Source organism: Dipodomys merriami, unplaced genomic scaffold (assembly GCF_024711535.1).
Source record: "Dipodomys merriami isolate MVZ:Mamm:240054 unplaced genomic scaffold, mDipMer1.0.p SCAF_12, whole genome shotgun sequence".
NCBI lineage: Eukaryota > Metazoa > Chordata > Mammalia > Rodentia > Heteromyidae > Dipodomys > Dipodomys merriami.
This window is the reverse complement of record NW_027202493.1, coordinates 14,549,675-14,572,753: the sequence shown is the minus strand read 5'-3', so window position 1 is coordinate 14,572,753 and position 23,079 is coordinate 14,549,675. Positions and strand designations below refer to the sequence as shown.

General features: G+C 37.0%; 1 protein-coding gene across 1 annotated transcript in view; it reads left to right on the top strand.

Moving 5' to 3' along the window:
* Positions 1-14,950, top strand: part of Lonrf1 (LON peptidase N-terminal domain and ring finger 1) — a 42,143-nt gene extending 27,193 nt beyond the window's left edge. The window contains exons 9-13 of the mRNA XM_070016277.1: positions 1,424-1,582; positions 1,689-1,851; positions 6,136-6,288; positions 7,739-9,172; positions 14,637-14,950. Of these exons, the coding sequence (XP_069872378.1) occupies positions 1,424-1,582; positions 1,689-1,851; positions 6,136-6,288; positions 7,739-7,897 (634 nt within the window). The 3' untranslated portion in view covers positions 7,898-9,172; positions 14,637-14,950. The remainder of the gene's footprint in view (positions 1-1,423; positions 1,583-1,688; positions 1,852-6,135; positions 6,289-7,738; positions 9,173-14,636) is intronic.
* Positions 14,951-23,079: the final 8,129 nt, after the last annotated feature.

Sequence of the window (23,079 nt, the reverse complement as noted above, 5' to 3'; positions counted from 1 at the left end):
TTCTATTTAGTGACTTTTTGCTCCTATTAAAAAATTGAACATCTTGTATTTCTCTAAGAAAGAAATTGTAGATTAATCTTCCATGTGTAATCATGAAATGTCTTCAGAAGACTAGTGGCCTTCCAGAGAAAAAAGATTTTTACTTTCCTTTAATGGAATTGCTGGTGATTTGTCTTCCCACAGAATTGATCATTCTGTGGTTTTATTATAGAAAATCTTCTGGCGTGAGGTGCAGATCCTTTGTGACCCACACTGAAAAAGCTAGATGTAAGAAAGCTGAAGGTATATTTAAGAATCTGAAATAAAGTAATACAACCAGGTATAGTAATGCTCTAGAAATGGCAAAAGTGAGGAGAAGTGAAGTCCTTCACATAGGGAGCCTAGAATGATGGAGAGAAATGAGAGAACTTTGCTGCTTCTTAATGAGGGCATTTTTAAGCATGTATCTTAAACATGTTTGTATTTTGCTAAGTAATTAATAGTTGTTTGCAGAAAAACTGGAAAACGAGAATGCTTTCATGTATAACCCAAGTGGCATTTTGGCACATATTCTCCAGGTTTGGATGAATACATTTTAAACAAAAATGCCATCCTACTGATAGTATTATTTCATTACCTTCTGTTCCCTTTACTACCCAGTTTTTCTAAATCAGTGTCATGCACGTCTTTCAGAGGAAAGCAAACATATTCCATTGTAGGTCATATTCCTCTTTTTGTTTCAAAGTTTTGGCTACTAAAATTATTGCTACATTGTAATGTACGGTTCTTGGACATTAATTTCTAAAAAGAAGCCAATTGGTTCCAACTACATGAATATTTCCTACCCCCAACATAAGATTCGTGATATATAGAGCCAATTACGTGTGCTTTCTTCAGACTGTCCCCACATACCCTTGCCAAAACTGGGCCCTGCCTTTATCATTCTCTTACCATCTCCCCATCTGGCAGTGAGAAGTATCCCATCATTTTAGTTATCTGGAAAAAAAATGTTTCTTAATGCCTAAGAATTTTTGTCTATTGCAGGAACTCATGTTTGTTCTTATTGTTATTTAAGAGTAAGTTATCACTATTTATGAGGATGAGTATTATTTTTGTCTTAGTTTTTTAATATAAACTTCCTTGTATAACTAATTGATGCTAATAAAAAGATTAAATGAAAAAATATTAATTACATAATTTCTTTTTTTATAATTTATTATGGTAACTTGGTACCTGAAAATGCAAGCCTTTTAAATGAGGATCACAAGCAAATTTTAGTATTAGTATTGCATCAGTGTGAACTTAATGAAGAAGATTCTTGTTCATGAAGAAGAGTCATTTTATGAGAATTGATTTTTCTGTTTACATTAACATCACAACTGTGAACTTTTCTTATTTTTGTTGGATGCTTTGATCTATAGCAGTGAAATTTCTTTTCCTTCAGCTTGACCAAGAATGTTCCAATATTTGTTTGTACTATGGCCTACCCCACTGTGCCTTGTCCTCTTCATGTATTTGAGCCGAGATACAGGTTAATGATTCGAAGAAGTATACAGACTGGAACCAAGCAATTTGGGATGTGTGTCAGTGATACACAAAATGGGTATGTTTTTTTGTATACTTAAATAACATTTATATAAGAACTTGCTTCAAATAGAGAAAGTTGCATGCTTGTACTTTGATACTAATAAGACTTGTTTTTCTTTTAGTTTTGCAGATTATGGATGCATGTTACAAATTAGAAATGTACATTTCCTTCCTGATGGAAGATCGGTGGTTGATACAGTTGGAGGAAAGCGTTTTAGAGTTTTAAAAAGAGGAATGAAAGATGGATATTGCACTGCAGACATTGAGTATCTGGAAGATGTTAAGGTATTGGAAATGTTCACCTATTCTGGCTGTGGTTTTCCAGGGGCTGGTCCATGGATACGGGCTGGTATCTCCTAGATTTATGAACCAATTCTTCCTCTCAGAGACTCTCATCATTACCACTTAGGAAACTTCACTCCAGTTACCTTCCACCTTGCTTTTGAATCAGCTTAACTTGAGAGACTAGAATCTATAGCCATTCATTTTTAGAAGGTACCAACCTAGACTACATTAGGATAGTAGTCACTTAATGCAACTGACTTAGATGAACTTCTAGTTCACCTAATATTGCTCATCTCTGCCTTATTTATTTATAATCAAAGCTGGTTTAATAAGTAGACTGTAATCTGAAGTACAGGTAACACAAAATACTTTAAGAATTGTTCTGTATATTAAGATTGTTTCTATGCCAAAGTTAATTTTAGTGGATGCTGTGTTAAAATTATAGAGTATCATAGATCAAGCCTGTCAGTGTGCATATGTGTTGATAATATCTGTGCTGAGCAGGGTTTTCGTGATAATTGAAAAGGGTTGGTTAGTGTGGCCCTTATGATGTTTCCATCACCTACTTACCAACTAGTTAGTTGAAGTTCTAGAAAGAAGACTTGTGATATTTAAATTTCAAATCGAAGGCAATTTTTTTGTGAAAGTCATTATAAAAACATCACTCTTTAATTATCACTTGTTTATTGATACATTTAGGTTCTTTGTTTCACTTAACATTTGTTGAACATTGGTATTAGGTATTCTCACAAACATTAGCTCATTGAATTCACACAGTGCCAAATCAGCAGATGAGGAAAATACAATCTAGAGGTATTAATTTGCCTAAGATTTTGTGTAGTATAATAAAGATGGTTTTGAGCCGACTCTCAAACTTGTAGGTTCTGTGCTATATCCCTATATTAGGTTGCCACTATATTTACTGGTATGATATTACCTGTCCTGTCTTATAAAGATGACACTGGAATAATTTACTCTGCAATAGGATAAAAGTATGAGTTGAAATTTTTAGTTGATTGGTACAATCTTTGCGTTAGGCATTCTTGGTTAGAGGAATAATTGCTAAAGGAAATGTTGCTTTGTAGAACTAAGAACCCTATTCTAATTTTAGGTAAGTTTTCATTGTCATGAATTGGATGTGGTGGCAAAATCCCTTGAGTATGTAGCTAAATGTATATAAATATCCCAGACAATAGAGTAGCAGATTGAAAGCAGTTCTCTTTGTTTTAAAAGCAGTTCTCTTTGTAGTTTTAGGAATATCTAGTAATTTTTTTTCTTATAATTGAATCATCTACAGTGATTTTCTTTTCTGGAAAAGCTTCTCGTGTTTTTTATATGAAAGCCTTTTTTATTATTATTGCCGTTTTATATTTGGTGATTGCTAATGGAATTTCAAATTCTGTTTTATTGTTGGAGTAAAGTTTTAAATCTTAAAAAATGTTATTTTAGCCTGGCACCAGTGGCTCACACCTGTAATCCTAGCTCCTCGGGAGGCTGAGATCTAAGGATCAAGGTTCAAAGCCAGCCCAGACAGGAAAGTCCGTGAGACTCTTATCTCCAATTAACCACCAGAAAACCAGAAGTGGTATTGTGGCTCAAGTGGTAGAGCGCTCGCCTTGAGCTGAAGAGCTCAAGGATAGTACCCAGACCCAGAGTTGAAGCCCCACTACTAACAACAACAAAAAAATTGCTTTTAAAATTTCTGTTTCTCGGCTGGCTCTGTTTCTTCCTGAGACTTAAAATTCTTATCATGTCTTTTTTTTTTAATTGTGAAAGTACCGTATAGAGGGGTTACAATTACATGGGCAAGATAATGAGTACATTTCTTATCAAGCATTGTTGCCTCCTCCTTTGTTTCCCCTTCCCATCCCTTCCCATTTCCCACACTACCCCCCTCGCCCCACTCGCCAAAGTTGTAAAGTTCGTTTTTCATCATAACGACTTATAAATCTCATTATTGCAATGGGTCCACCTGTATCCCTATTTAAACGATTTGTTTTTTCCCTTCCCCTCCACAAATTCCACCAACATCAAATACAGTGAAAGCAGGGGTTATACCTTGGGAGAGGGACATACAAAGCCACAAAGAAATCATCTTATACATATGTTAAAAACAATCACATGAAAGAAAAAAACATTTGAATACTTGTCTTGGGGTTCATTTCACCTAACATCAACTTATCTGACCTTTTCTGCTTGACTCAGACATATACTAGTTATTGCAAATAAGGGAAACCATGGGACCTAGGTTTCTTTGGGCCTGGCTTACTTCACTTAATAAAATTTTTTCCAAGTCTTTCCATTTCCTAACAAATGGGGCAATGTCATTCTTTCTAATGGAGACATAGAATTCCATTGTGTATATATACCACATTTTCTTGATCCATTCATCTACTGAGGGGCATCTGGGTTGGTTCCATATCTTAGCTATGGTAAATAATGCTGCAGTAAACATAGTTGTGCTGGTAGCTTTAGTATGGTCTTGTTTGTGATCATTTAGGTAAATGCCCAAAAGTGGGATTGCTGGGTCATAGGGGAGCTCTGTGTGGAGTCTTTTGAGGAACCTCCATACTACTTTCCAAAGTGGTTGGACAAGTTTACACTCCCACCAACAATGCAGTAAGGTTCCCTTCTGAATCATGTCTTTTTTACTAAAGCTTAGGGTTTGTTTTCTTGAATTTTATAAGGATGTATAAAAACAGATTTAACAAGTTACAAGTTTGAAGTGTGTTGTTCATATCAAATCCCATGTATTTTAGCTGGTGATTAAATCTTGCATAGACATTCCATGACCAGAATTCTTCAATTGTTTTATAGCTTTCCATCGTCTTTTAAAAATTTTTTCTTTTGATAAAATACATATAACAAAATTTACTGTTTTAATGATTTCAAATGTACAGTTCAGTTTGTGTTTGTTTTTGGTATCTATGGCTTGAACTCAGAGAGGGCCTTGAGTTCTTATTCTGCTTTTTGTACTCAAAGCTGACACTTACCCTTTGAGCCACACTCTTTTCTTTCCTTTTCTTTCTTTCTTTTTTATTATTGATTCATTTATTTATTTTGCTGATGAATTAGAGACAAGAGGCTCATAGACCTTTCTGCCCAGGCTGGGTTTGAATTGAGATCCTCAGATGGCTACTCTTCCTGAGTAGGATCACCTGTATGTGCCACTGGTGTCAGGCACCTTGGGGTTATTAAATAATGTAAAATGAAAATGCTTTGAATTTTTTTTCACTTTTTCTAAATGTAAAATATGTGTTCTTTTGTCTCTTTGTGATATAGTCTTAACCTTTAACTTTATAATATCTATTCAGTTACTTTGCTGTTTTTGTATTAGTCATCCTTGAAGTATGCAAGGCTGAGTCAGCCTGCTATTTGCTCAGATGAGTTAATGTGATGTGCACTACCTGGGACATAGCAAATGGTACATAAGTGTTCTGTGTTGAAAGAATCGATATTTAGATGGATGACTTAGCTATTCCACATGTGTTCTGTGAGACTCCTATATCTTGGAAGAGAAGACAAGTGTATTTAACTTCTCCTGTCGGAGAAGTTGAACATCAAGTAATATATTCTCCATCTTATGATTTACTATCTTTTATCCCAAGTTATTTGCTGGTTTTTGTGTTTTGGCCCAATTCCCTTGTAAAAATAGTAATTTATGTGTATCCTTCTCCTGTGTCTAGTTTCTGTATATGGTTTGCACTCTCCCCTTCATTTTCTCCTTTTATTTGTGGCAGCTGTCTTTTTCTAGTTAGTGTGTGTGTGTGTGTGTGTGCTTGTGTGCACATGTGCACGTGTGCGTACACACACATGCACTTTCAAAAAACAGAAGGAATCCCAAATTTGTGTAAACCTTTGAACCAGAACTCACTCTCCTCTCTTGGAAACTGTCAGTCGGTTCTGTGATATAGATATTGCTAAGTGAGCAGGGTTTGGTAGAAATCAGACCTTGCTTTTTTTCAGATGGTTCCATTAGCACTTCATAAGGTAGAAATATATGATTTTACATCCTGAGAATAGTATTCTGATAATCCAGCCCTGAAATAGGTATTCCCTTGTTTTTTTCTTTCCTTTTTAAAAAAGCTTTTGAGACTTTTTTTAAAATGTAGCCAAGATATTCTTGAACTCTTTATTCTTTTACCTCAGCCTTTTGAGTGCTGGGATTGCAGGTATATTCCATCACATCTAGCTCCTCTGTTTTTTGATAACTTTTGCATTTCTACAGGGTTGGTGAAATACGCAAATTAAATACTGACATCTTATTAATTGTTGTTTTTCTAGGTTGAGAATGGAGATGAGATAAAGACCCTCCGAGAGCTTCATGATTTGGTGTACTTTCAAGCCTGCAGCTGGTTTCAGAATTTAAGAGACAGATTTCGAAGCCAAATCCTTCAGCACTTTGGATCAATGCCTGAGAGAGAGGAAAACCTTCAGGTAGGATGACTTTATATTGCTTTTAAAAGTTTCACTTTTGTGTAAGCTTGGATTAAGGACTTCTACATTTTCTTCTTTCATTTTCCTTTGTATAATATTTCCTTTGACCCTGTTTTTAGACCATAGCGATATTCTCTGAGCAGCAGTACACGCTACAGTTTACATACATAAGGCAGAGGATGGAAGTAGCTTCCATCTGTGGTGCTTATGAGAGGGAGACAAGAAAGGGGAAAGTTCTTCTCTGAGGCTTTTCTGGAGAAGAGATAAAGGATTAAAAATGAGATGTTGCTATCTTTAAAACTGATTGAGGCAACTAAAAACAAAAACATCAACCATACATACAGGAAGGAAGGGTCTACTGTAGATTGTAGAGTTTATATAGCAGTTGGAGACCTGGAAGAGTGGAGGTCAGGGGCACCTCACCACAAAGCACATGTGGAGCATATGGTATCCAAAAATTCTACAGAAAGCTGCTGCCCACACTTTGGATCAGTATCTAGAGAATGACCACCTCTTTTCCAGTCTCTGTACCACACCAAGAATGCATCTCTTTGACTAAGCCTAACCTGGAGACACAGGGAAGAACAGATTCTGGGAAATGTAGTTTTTGATCTCTGGAATGCTAAGGATTGGTAGTGATGATTACTTGAAAATGGACAATATACGGATGTAGAAATTAAATTTGGATCTAGAGGGAGCTTATTGAATTCAATACTGTTCTCTATTGTCATTCTGAGGCTTCATGTTCAGGTCCAGTAAAAATAATTTGCTGAACAGTAAAGGCAGCTTATAAATCCTTTTATGTAAATTCATATCTTTGCATTGGCATTAGTCAGTCCTTGCAACACCAGACAAAAAAGTATTTACTCGAGATGTGTTTATTTTTCCAACTAAACTGAAAGCCATGACTTTTTTCTTTTCTCTTTTTTTTTGTAGGATCTCACAGAATTTTTTTGATATTAAAAAAAATTTAGGTGTCCACAACTTTAAAGTTAAATAATAAAGGAAACTGTTCAGTCAGGGACAATTTTGCTCCCATGGGACATTTGGCACTATCTGGAGATACTTCTGACTATCACATCTGGGGTGATGCCGTTGGCATCTAATGAATAGAGATGCTGCTAAATGTACTACTATGAACAGAACAGCCTCTCAACACAAAGGATTGTCTGCTTCAAATGTCAGTGGCCTGAGGCGGAGAAACCATGCCCTAAGGCAGTGCAATAGAGAGGAACAAGTATTGACTGTGGAGTCACAGACACTTAGATTATATTTGTCAGCTTCAGCTTCCCTATTTATGTCTGGCATAATAATAGCCTGCCTTACATGATTGTTAAGGGAATTTGAGACAGCACTTGGCATGTAGTAAAGTGCTCAGTATAAGTAGCTCTTTAGTGGTTTGTTATTGTTACATAAATAGTAGGTTTTTGTTTTTTGTTTTAACTTGTAGGCAACCCCTAATGGACCTGCTTGGTGTTGGTGGCTTCTTGCTGTTCTTCCCGTAGACCCTCGATATCAGCTGTCAGTGTTGTCAATGAAGTCTTTGGAGGAGCGGTTGACGAAGATACAGCATATACTGACCTATTTTTCTAGAGACCAATCGAAGTAACTGTGCTTGGATCTTAAAGTTACTCTGATCTGGCTGTGTTGATGGCCAGATTATCCGCTGCCTTTGCACATCCAGTGCTGGTTTAAGAAATGTAATGAAATGGTTTTTTGTTTCCTTCAACCTCCTGAATCTTGGATCTGCAAATGAATACCTTCAACTAGGATTTAGACCACTAATAACTTGCACAGTAAAACACACACTGAATGTGTGTCAAACCTCTACATTGTGATGAAGTTGCACTATGTATCATACTCTTAAAATGAACTAAATGCTTTGTGTATGTATGTAGTGTGTGTGTGTGTGTGTGTGTGTGTGTGTGTGTGTGGAGTGTGTGTGTATGCGTGTGCACATGTGCGTTCACATGTGTGAGTAGTATGTGTGCTTTTTCTCTGGCTTTAAAATTTTAAAAGAAAAAAAAAAGCCATAGAGAGCAGAACTTGCTGAGGGCCATTTATTGCCCATGTTTACAACAGTAGCGATACAAGTTTTTGCAAATTGAATTTGCCTCAGATTTATCTGTCCTAATGCTTTTATTTGCACAAGTATGTAAAATATGGTACCGAGTGTCATTTTTTTGTTGGAAATACTGCTCTTGCTGAACTGTCTTGACCATTGACTATGACACAGTTTCTTGTTTATGTAAATACTTGCATCCCAGTGCTCTGCAGACATTGGATGCAAAAACCTAGAGCCAGTTTTCAGGAACAATTGCAAACCTGACATGGTACTGTGCATCTATTCATATAACACTTAAAACTGTGAAAATATGGTTTACATTTAATTGTACATAAAGGTAAGTGGAGAACTTGATTCAGTAGCAGTTAGCTTGTACATTTGTAGGGGCTTCTCGCATTAACTGCCCATCTATGTAATTTATAATTTGACATGATGTGTTTGTTTAAAAAAATTACATAGTATAAACCCACTAAGGATCTGAGGGAAGAAAAGAAGCTTAATGTAGAACTAAGCTCTTACAGTTTGTTTTATTTTATTAATTCTGGTCTTGGTGCAGATGTTAGTTATGCCTTATTCATATCACAATTAGGTCACCATGCTGTGGCATGGTATGTACTCATGCTGCCCTAGATACTTTTGTAATTATTTGTTGCAAACTTGTGACTGTCCCTATTAACTTTCTTTTATGTAAGTACTTTGTAAAAGTTTCTTAAAATTTTTGCTTTTGCTTATTTAATTTTGAATAAAAGCTAAATTCATAATTTTTTTCTTAAATTTTAGATCGGTTTCAAAGAAGACTATTAAATGCTTACTATGAAGGTAACTAGAATAAATGAAGAGTTTACCTATATATTCCTCAAAATGTATCAGGTAGCAAAAAGAGTTACATGGTGTTGTATCCAGATCTTCAATGTATAATGGATGTGTGTGTGTGTACACTTTAATGCGGATTAAGTGCTTTCAGTGTATACATACACACACTAGTGTGTATCTTTACCATTTGATCCTAATTTTGTGGAAACCTTTGATAGTTCTTACCTACATGTTTTTTGAGTGAATTTTTGGAATTTTTTCCCACTGTGCATTCCATACACTTTATCAAAAAAAATAGCAAAAGAACCAATTTTTTGTTCCTCCTATCATCTTCTAAAGTGCCTAAGTCCTGTTGTGAATTTGGCATTTCAAGCCAAAGTAGCTATTTCCTATTCATTATACACTTGTGTACATGCCCAGTTCTTCTTGCTAAGAGCCAACTCAGATGCCTTTAGTCAGGAGAACTCTGAACTCCATAATCTGTTTTCTTTATACTTCACTAGCAACACTTAAGGAGTGACTGAAACAAATACATAAACCATCTCCTGAGTGGCAGAACTGCAGTCTAGCAGTACTAGCAGTTTTAAGTAGGCATAGGCTGACCACTAAACATAGGGAAATAAGGACCAGCTTAAAAAATAAGTGAAGTTGGGTGCCAGTGCCTCACATCTACAATCTTAGCTACTCAGGAAGCTGAGATTTGAGGATTGAGGTTGAAAGCCAGCACTGGCAGAAAAGTCTATGAGACTCTAGTCTTCAATTAACTACTAAAGAAAATCCAAAAGTGGAGCTGTGGCTCAATTGGTAGAGTGCTAACCCTGAACACAAATGCTCAGGGACAGTGCCCACCCCCTGAGTTCAAGCTCAGGATGGGCAAACACACACAAACCAAAAACGAGATTAAGCTGGCTAAATTGAGCAAGTACCTGATGTCCTTTCCTCCTTTAAAACAACAGGAAAGAAAGTGAAATCTCATTCATCGTGAGAACAGAATGCCTTTGAGGAATAGCTGTAATATGGACATGATTGTGCAGAAGTGGAAGACTACAGAAAAGTCTCCACAATCTCTACTTAAAACAGCTAGATCCTTTTGGATTTTTCTAGCTCTACTTGGTCTGGCAATAGGTAGCAAGAACAGGTGTTCTCAGACTACAGTGTGGAATTCAGTCCTTGGACCACAGAATATCCATAAACTTCTTATGTCTGCAGAGCCTCAGAAGAATGAGGAGCCCTCATGCAAGAAGCCACTGATATGCCTTCTATGGGAGACTGTTCAGTGTTCTCCATGATAAGCACTGTTTGAGGATGTTGTAATCTCCTAATGACCTGAGAGTCAAAAATGCTCTTCAGTCAGTCCTGGTTACTATTAGAAGCTGAATTAATGAATTAATCATGAAAATAAGGTCTGTAGTTGAGCAAGCCAAAGGATTGGGTATAATAAAGAATGAATGAGGTACAGGATTAAGAACTCAACCCAGAATATAACACCAAGGACTGAAAAACAACGAGAAAAACTGAGTTATGGATAATAAACATTCACATTTTTAATGTCCAGCTAATAAAAGTTCTTGTGTCATGCAGAAGGGAAGAAATAAACAATACAAGTAATTTTCTCTCAGTCAAGACTAATAAAATACTCTAAATGTGTTCTTGGGGACCAGAATCATCCATTTTAAAGAGAACATGTAAGGCAAGCTTCAGTCAAAATGACAGTTCTCTGGTACTAATCAGCAAAGACAGACTGAATAATATGAATTTAAAGATACTATTTCTTCCTAATCTAATACTTAAATGCCAACATTTACAAATTGTTAAACATTTGTGTATGTGTGCCAGTATTAGGGCTTAAACTCATAGCCTGGGCCCTGTACCACATAGGCTACAGTTCTACTTCCTGCTTTTTGTTAAATAATGGGAGATAAAAGTCTCATGGATTTTCTTTCCCAGGCTGGCTTTGAACTTCTGCCTTCAGATCTTAGCCTCCTGAGTAGCATTACAGGCATGAGCCACTATTGTCTGACATAAATCATTTTTAAAAGATACTTAAAATAAGGCTTAATGAGTTCATTTGGTGATAGGTCTCTTAATAGCTTTTAGATACTTACTAATATTAAACCATCCTTAAAAGTATTTTTAGGAAATAGTCATGTCACATAAATAGGATTTTTAAAAGAATATATGCTTAATGGGGTAGACAGCATATTCAGCCCTCTGAAAAAATTCGTGCAAATATAGTATTCTTATTTAGGTGAGGAAACAAACACTAAGTTTTAAATAAATTATCTACAAGTTACACAACTACTATGATGGGACTGGCTCTGAACCTGGATGATTTTGTGGCACTTTACTGTCAAATAAAATGGAGGGTGTGGGATTGGTTTTGATATACCAGGCTTTATATGTCATGAGTGTACTTTAAGCTGTGGAATTGCAGCATATGTATTCTTTTGTTTGTTTTTTGGTGTTGGTAGGGCCTGAACTCAGGGCTTGGGTGCTTTTTTGCTCAAGGCTAGCACTTTACCATTTGAGCCACAGCTCAGCTTGTTGGTGATTAATTGAAGATGAGAGTCTCACGGGCTTTCCTGCCCAGCCTGACTTCAAACCTCTATCCTCAGATCTTAGCCTCCTGAGTAGCTAGGATTATAGGTGTGAGCCATTGGCTTCTGGCCAACATACGAATTTTTTTGTTTTGTGTATCATTTTTCTTTAAATTTTTAAATTATATTTTATTGTATAGATGATGTACAGAAGTAAGGTTAACCCTTGCCTCTTTTTTCTTCTTTTCTTCTGTCAGTTATGAGGGCTGAACTCTGGGCCTGGGCACTGTCCCTCAGCTCTTCAGCTCAAGACTAGTGCCCTACCAGTTGAGCCACAGTACCACTTCCAGCTTTTTTCTGCTTAGGTGGTGCTGAGAAATCTAACCCAGAGCCTCATGCATTTGAGGCAAGCACTCTACCACTGAGCCACCTTCCCAGCCCCCCTGCCTCTTTTTTCTACTTCCCTTCCCCCCTCTAAGTTGTTAAGTTCATTTCCAACATAGTGTCTTGTGAGTATCACTGTTGCATTGGTTCACCCTTTGTCCTTTGTCACACCATTTTTTCTTTCCCCTCTCTTCCCCAAATCAGATAAACAATACAAGACACAGGGTACCAAAATCAAAAACAGTGACAACAGGGGATAAACCAAAGGGGGGGGGAGAAAAAAATAACTTCACATGGTACATTAACAACAACAACAAAACCCTCTTGTTTCCATTTCTTGGAGTTCATTTCGATTAGCATCATTTTATGTGATCATATGTACATAACTATTGATCTATTGTGATCCTCTGCTAGAACTATCCTAGACAAACACTAATTATTACAAATGAGGGAAACCACAGAGCGTGTTTCTTTGGGTCTGGCTTACTTAATAGGATTTTTCCAAGTCTTTCCATTTCTTTATTAATGAGATGGTATCATAATAGAAGCATAGCATTCCATTGTGTATATATACTACATTTTCTTGTTCCATTCATCTACTGAGGGGCATGTGGAAGATCTTCATTAGCTATACAACAGACAAGGGCCTCATATCTAAAATATCCCTAAAGCTCAAAAACTTAACCCCCCCAAAACAAATTCTCAAACAACCACCCCATTAATAAGTGGGCTAAAGAATTTTAAAAAAGACTTCTCTGGAGAGGAAATAAGAATGGCCAATAGACACATGAAGAAATGTTAATATCTCTGGCCACAAAAGAAATGCAAATCAAAACTACATTGAGATTCCACCTCACCCCAGTTAGAATGGCCATTATCAAGAAAATAAATAACAGATTCTGGAGGGGATGAGGCCAAAAGGGAACTCTACTACACTGTTGGAATGTAAACTTGTTCAACCACTCTGGTAAGCAGTATGGAGCTTCCTCAAAAGACTAAAACATAGAGCTCCCCTATGATCCAGCAGTCGACCTCCTGGGTATTTGCCCAAACCATCACAAGGCCACACTAAAACTACGAGTACAACTATGTTCATTCCAGCATTATTTACCATAGCATATAGTACTTACTGTAAGTACTTACTGTAAGAAACTCAGGGCTCAATACTGTACTTTGGAGAGCAGTGTTGCTCAGGAGGCTAAGAAAAAGATAGAGATTTGAAACCATTTGGTGAAGAAAGTCCTGCAGGCACCATCTCCAAAATAACCAGCAAAAAGCTATGTTGGAGGTATGGCTTAGGTGGTAGAATATCAGCTGAGCAAAATCAGCTGAGCAGGCATGAGGCCCCAGCACCAACAAAAACATTAAGGAGAAGAGTATGTAGAAACATGTAATTCAGAATTGTTGTACTACCATGATTACTGTGGGTATGTGTAGAAGTAAAGATTTGAAGATAGGAAAAAATGAAAGTGATTGGATTGAAGAACATATTTTTGTGTAGAAATCCTATTTGCTTCTACAAGAATCTTAAGTGAATCCATTATACAGTTCCATCTGTGATTGTGATAGAAGATCCTTTATATGTTATAGTTACACTGAAAAATATTATATCTCCAGCATAAAAACTTGATGGTCTAAAGCTGGAAACAGTAGGATGGTGTAAAAAAAAAATATATATATATATATATATATATTGCGCTCATATATATATGAGCTTATATATATATACATATATATATGTATATATATATATACATACATATATATATATATATATATATATATATATATATATAAGCGCTCATTGGTAGAGCGCTTGCCTTGTATGCATGAGGCCCTGGGTTTGATTCCTCAGCTCCACATAAGCAGAAAAAAAAGCTGGAAGTGGCGCTGTGGCTCAAGTGGTAGAGTGCTAGCCTTGAGCTGAAGAGCTGAGGGACAGCGCCCAGGCCCAGAGTTCAGGCCCCACGACCATACCCCCCCCCAAAAAAAAAATATATATATATATATAATATAATATTATAATATATACATATATGAGGACTAATGATAGGAGAAAGAGTATTAGATTGTTGGAATAGTCTCACGTTTTGGAATAGGGATAGTGTAGAAGACAAAATGAACTGTGGAGGCATGTGTCTTTATAATCAAAAGATGATGAGGACCTTAGATACTGTACAATGTTCTTTATCTCTGAGCATATTACTTAATCTGACTGTGGAGGCAGCGAAAGAATGAAGTTTTAATCTTAAATCCCTTATTAGTTATTTGGGCCTCAGTTTCTTTTTGGGAACTGAAGACAATGTAGAAAAATATGCAACTGAATAGTAGGGACTCAAACAAGAGACAGACGTTATTACTAGAAATTTGAAACAGTGAAGTTGTTAAGAAGGAATTCTTAAGTGATTAGCCAAGTGTGCTCTCAGAGAAGAGGAACACAAAAGCACTGAAAGTGGAGAATGTTCTATACTATACAACCTGAGATTTTTAATCCTGTACAATAACAAATTCTGATCTGCCCTTGACTAATGGTACTCTCCTCTCTTTAGCATTCACTGGATACATCAAGGACTGCTCGAAGAACAGAAAACAGGAAAGCCAGGAAAGTTTCAATAGTCATTACATAGCACAGTCACAACTCTTGTTAAACAGACAAGTGTGAGATTTGTGGTTGCCTGAAGAGGTTAGCTACAAATCTTTAGCCTGCAGCGATTGTTGAAGTATGGGTAGATGAAATAACTTATATCTAAGTGTTGAATTAGAGGAATGAGAAAATGTGAGACTTTGCAGAATTCAGGTTTGCTTGTCATTTCATGTCTCAACTTGTAGTCTAGAAATCTATATTCAGAATATATAGCAGCAATGTCAACACTATTGTTTTAATCAGAACTAGAATGTAAAACTGAATCTTTTTGCCACATGAAAGCTCTTATGTAAGGTAAACTTGGTTTATATGAAGATATGCACCTAAATTTTTACATTATTAGGAGATATGGCAGAATAATTAATTGAATTGTTTGTATTCTCTTTATATACCCACTATTCAAATTATTTCAAGCTGGCACTGGTATAACCATACTTCTAAGAACCCAGGTTGAAAGTCAGCCCAGACAGACAAATCTGAGAGGTTTATCTTTAATTAACAAGCAAAAAGCCAAAAAGAGGTGTGGTTCAAGTGGTAGAACACCAGCTATGAATGGAAAAACAGAGTGAAAATACAAGGCCCAAAGTTCAAGCCAAAAAGAGAAGCAGTGTTTTGAGAATGAGTGGTGGATTTCTGAGGTACAGCTCTTTGAGTTTGAGAAAGTAGGCAAACCTTATACTGCTCAATGGCATTTCTTGATCAGTTAGCAAGATCTAGAGTGACAGGTAGCTTTCTGATATAACTAAAAAGATGGAGACCCCCAAACGATAGTATTCCAGATTCTTTTACTTCCACATAGCCAAAGAATGGAAATGGCAACGTGCCAGACTTGTAAAGAGACTTTTTGTGTTGGAATAATGAATAATCGCACATAACCAGACTTAATTTTTTAAAGGCCTTTTGTATAGTGCTAGCGATTGAACCTAGGGCTTCACACATACTAGGAATGTGTCGTACTACTGAGCTACACCTTTAGGCTCCAAAACTTGGCACATGCATGTATGTGTGTATGTGTTGATCCTGGGGTTTGAACTCAGGACCTAGGCTCTATAAATGAGCTTTTTTCTCCTCAAGGCTAGTCCTAAGTCACTTAAGCCACAGCTCCACTTCTGCCTTTTTAGTAGAAAAGTCTTATAGACTTTTCTCTCTGGGCTGGCCTCAGATCTAATTGATCCTTAGATCTCAGCCTCCTCAGTAGCTAGGACTACAAGTGTGAGCCACTAGCACTCTGCTTAGACTTATGATTTTTAAAAATCTAGAGTTCTTGTACAGGTTTGTTGTGGTAGAGGAGATGTTTTTAAAAACTAACAATCTTCCCAGAGTGTATATTCTATAATCAGAATTAAGTAAAGAAAGGCAACATTTCTTGCACATTTAAACTAGTAAACGGAGACTCTTATGTATTAGGTACCTGTGTGGGAATTAAGAGAAACAAACAAATGGCCATGGAAAAGGAAAGTTGATGACCTGTTCAAGAAATTCAACCCAATTCACTGAAATACAGAACAGGAAAAAGAAATCAAAGGATTCCAAATCCATGTGACTATTAATTATAAGAGAAAAAGAAAAAAATAGCTAATTTGCCAAAGAAGATAAAGAACAGCAATGGCAACCACTTATCAAAAGAGGAGGACATTTAAAAAATTATCTTTAAGAAGTTATACAAAATAGTCTCAATTCAACCTGTCAGTTTATGAGTACAACGGATCTTGATCAGTGTCACTCTCAAAGGACATTTTTCAAAGGCAAAAATATTTTCGAGTTGATATGATACACTGCAAAACTTGCCACCCTCCATAGGGAAATGTCAGCAGAGAAAGCCACTTGGGAGATTCCTCTCTCTGCTTGTTTTTTTCTTAGAGGACTCTGGAAGATAATGAAGAGTTGCTAAGACATACATCCTGCCAGGAATCCTTGGGAATGGTTCATTGTGTATCTTCCCATTATGACTGGACAAAGGCATTGGCTTTAAAATAAAAGCAAATAGCTGGCTAGAATCAAGGTTTTTATACTACTTTTTCTTGGTTCTAGAAGCTATCAGCTGTAGGCTAACATGAATTGCATCAAGGACTGGGGCAAGTACCTGTATAAAGCTTAACTGCAGTTGTTCTCACATTATTCACATTCTGTATCTATTACTAGAGAAACAAACGCTATTTTATATCAACCAAACTCTGTGCTGGAGACCCTGGAAAAATCAAAGGTACAAAATAGACCTAAGCGCTTATCCCATGAGTGGAAAATAAAATGTTTTTTTAATTCTAATTTTTAATATTCTCTTTCAGGAATCTCAATCACATGGGTTAGGCTTCTGCCTAACCCAAATGACAGGGATTTCCAGAACTTCATTTCTAACCCAGAACTTTTCCCTAAGTATCAGAACCATATTTATCTTCTGAGTAGATCCAGCTGAAAGTTACACAAATCTCTCAAATTTAACACATCTAAAAATACATGGCTTTAATACACTTCAACTTTCCTAGATTAATAGCATCCCCATCTACCTGGAAATTTTGTAGTTTTTCCATTTATCATTTTATTAATACCATGTTTATCTTTTTCCTAAATTGTCTTACCTCTTCCCTTTTCTCACCATCTCATATTTTCCCCTTATTTAGTTAGATATATGAGTTACACCCTGACACAGATGTAACCTGAAGGGTACAAATTTTGTCAAAGGATAGGGCGTGGGTAGTTGTTTTTTGTTGTTGTTGTTTTGTTTTGTCGGTTGTGGGCTTGAACTCTGGGCCTGGGCACTGTTCTTTAGCTCTTCAGCTCAAGGCTAGTGTTCTACCACTTGAGCCACACCACCACTTCCTGCTTTTTCTGCTTATGTGGTGTTGTATGCAAGGCCTTATGTATGCAAGGCAAGCACTCTACCACTGAGCCCCTCCTAGCCCAGGGCATGGGTAGTTTTAAGGAAATGTATTTTCATGTCTTCAATTTTCACAGGAGATTTTACCTAGAATTGACCCAATCAAGTCTCTACCTGTGAAGAAGGGAAAAGTGTTCAGGACCATTTGTCTTAGAATAGCTTATCTCTCTCTTTTCAAAAGAACATCTATAACCCATCCATTTCAAGCCATCTCAGCAATTTGAAATGTTGGTGTTGAGAAAACAGAATGACTCTCATACCTGGATTTAAAAGGTACTTTGCAAATCAGATGATTCCAATCTATACTCCCTACAGGATGGAAACTGGTCTAACTTGTCAGCTTATACATCATTAAAATTATACTTGATGATATAATACTATTGACTTAGGCCTTGTAACTCAGAAGTGGTACTAAGAATTAAGTGGCATTGTATTTAAACTCCTCCCATTCCCATGTACTTATACTCAGACTTGAAATCACTTGTAAATATTCTTAATGTTTAACGCTTTAAATTGAAAAATAAGAATATAAATAGTGAGCCCTGTGTCATCCAATAAATAAATAAATAATTTGTCCTTGGATACATGAACTAATTAGAAATAAACTATTTCATTAGTGATTTCCCAATAAATGTTTAGCTTTTATGTCGAAGTTATCAAAACTTATAGTGTATTTAAAGAAGTTTGATCAGTTCTAGGTTAATAATTGCATTGTGTGCATTTAATCCAGAGTAGAGTTTTAATACTTTGTTTTATTGCCTAGGAAGTAAAAGAAAATTTATTAATTATAAATATAAATTATAAATTTTATATACACATTCCTGTTGTAAAGAAACATCATGAATAATAACAGAATTTTAAGTATAAAAATTATGACCAAACTATCCTTTGAAGGGGGATGGATAGAACTGTAAGTTAAAAGATGAACACATACTATTTATTTTATTTTAAAAATGGATACAAGTAAGAATCAAATTGATATCCTATGTATTCATGTGGGTACAACTAAAAATAGTGTACCATCTTATTTTAAAATATTTTACAGTAAGCTGACAAGTACATATTGTGCTATTTGAATTTCTGGTAAAAATGTGAAAGAAGGAACATAGTTTTAAAAACTAAGAAGTCTTAGCCAGGCAGGGTGGCACATAACTGTAATTCCAGGACTCGGGGGGTGAGGGGGGGGGCTGAGACAGGAGGATGGAGAGAGTTCAAGGCTAGTGGGGCTATATAGGGAGCCCCTTTGTCAAAAACCAAAACTAAACACATTATTTTAGGAAACTGAAAAGCAAAAATGCTTGATGAATATTTTTTAGACAATCTTTGATTTGGAGAGTCCCATCTTTGACCTTCTTTCCCCCACCCCTTCCCCTGAATAACCTTTCCATACCCTTGATCTAACCATATATAAAACCTCACTGCTTGAAAACCTTTGGTAGCTCCTGTCAAAGACAGGATGAAACCACAACTCTTCAACTCCAGCTTCAGCTTGCAGTTCTGAACTATTCTAAAACACAGTCCCAAGAGATTCCACACTTTAGCCTTTGAGTTGGTTCTGTGGCTTGAAAGTCATGTTTCCTTCCTAAATGATGAAATTCTATTTATCCTCAACGGCTGAACTAAATATACTTGTTCTGTCAAATAAATTCTCACCTCTCGAACAGCATGAACTCTCTTTCTACTTTGTTTCTTAGCACTTGCTTAACTGGATTATAGCATCCAGTGTAACACTCATTAGTGTTATGGTTTGGATCTTAAATACTCCCCACAGACCCAAGATACTAAAAGTTTGGTCACAGACCAGCCTGTGGTCCTATTGGAAGGTCATTGAGCCTTGAGGAGGCAGGGCCCAATGAGAGGAAGTTAGGTTATTGAGGGCATGCCTTTAAAGGGACGTTGTGACCCAGCCTTTTCCTCTCTCTTCTATTGCTTCCCGGTCACCATGGGGTGACCCTTTTTCCTCTGCCACGCCCTTCCACCATGATGTTCAGCCACCACAAGCCCAAAGCAACAGCAACACCAGGATCATGGGGCAAATCCTTTTGAAAGCATAAACCAACATAAACCCTTCTTCCTTGTAAGATGATTTATCTCGATTTTATCCCAGTGATGAAAATGTAATACAAATATTATAATTCTCTTTACATATTTCATCTTATTCCCTGAAATTCCATAGAGGGTATTCATATTCCTTCATGTAGTTTCAGAAGCCAAATTAAAAAGAGCAAACCTCAAAAAACAAAACAAAACCAAAAACAGAGCCATAGTTACAATGTTAAATCAGGGAAAGTTCTTACACTATATGCATAGTATATCTTTATAATCTTCAACATGTCATTATTAGTGAGTGCACAACAAATGTTTCACATCCCATAATTATACACTTGTCTCATTGGTGTTAGATTACTCCATGGAAGTAAGCTATGTCAGACTATTTACACTGAACATGTGTTATGTGTTTATTGTCCAGTTTTTAAATACATGTTTGAGGTTTCTATTTGTATTTGAGTCATTTGCTTTCTTACTATTGAACTATAAGAGATGATTTTTGTTGTTGTTGCTTTTTAATTTAATGCCAGCCCTGGGGCTTGAACTTAAGGCCTTGAGCACAGTTCCTTGAGCATTTTTAACTCAAGGCTAGTGTTCTACCACCAGAGCCACAGCTCCATTTCAGGATTTTCTGTGATTAATTGGAGATATGAGCTACATACACTTTCCTGCCAGGGCTGGCTTCGAACAACTAGATTTCAGCCTCTTCACTAGCTAGGAGTCCAGGCATGAGCCACTGGCATCTGGCTTGAGAGTCCTTTTAATATCCCAGAGATAACTCCTTTAGAAACTACAAATCTTGCCTTTTAATTTTTGATAGTGCCTTTAAAAGAACAAATGCTTAAAATTCTGGTGAAGTTCAGTTCCTCATTGCTTTGTTTCTTTTGTATTACAGAGGAAATGAGACATTTCCTTTTTTTACATTATCTATTATTTCATAAAGGTTTTTTCCCCTACATACATGTAATCATAAAGGGCATGTGACCTGCTATCAAAAGTTTATAATAATGATGCCATTGGCTCATACCTATAATCCTAGCTACTCAGGAGGCTGATATCTGAGGATCGTGGTTCAAAGCCAGCCCAGGTAGGAAAGTCCCCTGAACTCTTATCTCAATTAATCACAGGAAAAACTGGAAGTGGCTCTGTAGCTCAAGTAGTAGAATGCTAGCTTTGAGCAAAAGAAGGTCCAAGACAGTGCCCAAGCCCAGAGTTCAAGCCCCTGGTATAAAAACAACCAAACAACCAATCAAACAAACAAACAAAATGAAAGGAAGTTTATAACAAGATATTCATTGCCAGAAAAAGAAAACCAAGGTTGATTTGATTTCAAAATTACTTTATTAGATGGAATCCGACAACCAATCCATTATTTACTAATAAGTTTTTACTATACATGTAGCTGTGACTGTTAACTATAAGATTTCAACTGGGCCTTGGCAACTAGATATTTGAACATTTTTATAGCTGTCCATGAGGTGTTCGTGGATAAGACTTGAGTTTGAGCTGATAGGTTGTGGTATATTTACCCTTCTCACTGTAGGTGGCCCTCATGCAGTTGGTTGGAGGCTTAAATTAAAAAGTCTGAGTACAGAAGAAACAGCTTTCTCTGCATGACTCCCCAACATCATCACACATTTTGTTATATCTTTTTACTATATCTGTTTTGGGGGGGTCAGCTAAAAGCTTTAGAAAGAGCTGAATATGTGTGCGTTGTGCATATTTTAAGTGAACTGGATGTGTAAAATCTTAAATATGAATTTGCAGTTTAAAAATGGGTTGTTCAGACAGAAATCAAGGTATCACCTTTTCCTAATTGAGAATACGAAATTTCCTACCAAGATAAAAATTTTCGGATCTACTCATTAAAATGTGTCAAGAGGTCGGGTGCCAGTGGCTCACGCCTGTAACCCTAGCTACTCAGGAGGCTGAGCTCTGAGGATCTCGATTCAAAGCCAGCCGGGACAGGAAGGTCTATGAGACTCTTAGCTCCAATTAACCACTAGAAAACTGGAAGTGGCACTGTGGCCCAAGTGGCAGAGCCCTCACCTTGAGCTGAAGAGCACAGGGACAGCGCCCAGGCCCAGAGTTCAAGCCCCACGACCACCACCACCACCAAAAATGTATCAAGAAACATCTACACCTACTTTTTCCATGGATTATCTGGAGATTCATCATTTTCTCCAAATTTCTAACCATTTGTTCCATGTTGTTCAAATCCATCTTTCCCCGTAGAGACACACTATTGCCATCTAGTGTCTTCCATGATCAACTGCATGCTGAAATGCTAACATTTTGAAAATCTTGTTTTCTGCGCTCCATTTTCATTTATAGTCCTGGCGGTGGGGGGAGAGGGGATGTGGAGGATGTAGGAGAATTTATGACTCGAGATTCCTTGCTCTATTCCCACTGGTAACCAGAAAAGGTGTGAAAATTTAGTAAAAATAAATTGCAGAACCTTTAAAAAGCTAAGTTCTATTGCTGTTGTTGAGGGTCGATGGGCTTCCTGCCACACTCCTTCACCCATCTCTACACATGCGGAGCTTAAATTGCAGTATTGAATTTTTAAAAATCTATTCTTTTTTTGTTGGTCGTGAGGCCTGAACTCTGGGCCTGGGCGCTGTCCCTCAGCTCTTCAGCTCAAGGCTAGTGCTCTACCACTTGAGCCATAGCGCCACTTCTGGCTTTTTCTGCTTATGTGGTGCTGAGGAATCAAAACCAGGGCCTCATGCATGCAAAGCAAGCACTCTACCACTGAGCCACCTTCCCAGCCCTAAAATATATTCTTAAAATAAGAACAATACAGCCTGGCATTGGTGGCTTATGTCTGTAATCCTAGCTACTCAGGAGGCTGAGGTCTGAGGATAGTGGTTCAAAGCCAGCCCAGGCAAAAAAATTTTGAAGTACTATCTCCAATTAACCACCAAAAAAAAAAAAAAAAAAGCTGCAAGTGGAGCTGTGGCTCAAGTGGTAGAGTGCTTCCACAGAAAAAGCTCAGGGAAGGGCCCAGACCCTGAGTTCAAGCCTCAAGACACACACACACACACACACACACACACACACACACACACACACACACACACACACACACACACACACACACGGTGGAGATGAAAAAGCAGAAGAGAAAGAGGAAGAAAAAAGAAAGGAGATGAAGAAGAAAGAAGAAAGAAGGAGGAGATGGAGGAAGAGGAGGGGGAAGAGGAGAAGAAGATGAAGAAGAGGACAACAATGACAATGACAGAAAGTGAAATTCTCCCCCACTGTTCTGACTATCCACAGTAAACAGGTTTTTACACAGACCAGGCTTGCTGGAGATTTCTTCATACTAAATTGGTAGAAAATTTGGGGGAAAATACATCCAGAATCATCATCTGCCACATCTCTGGTTTGTAGAAATGACTCAGTTAATAAATCCCAGAAT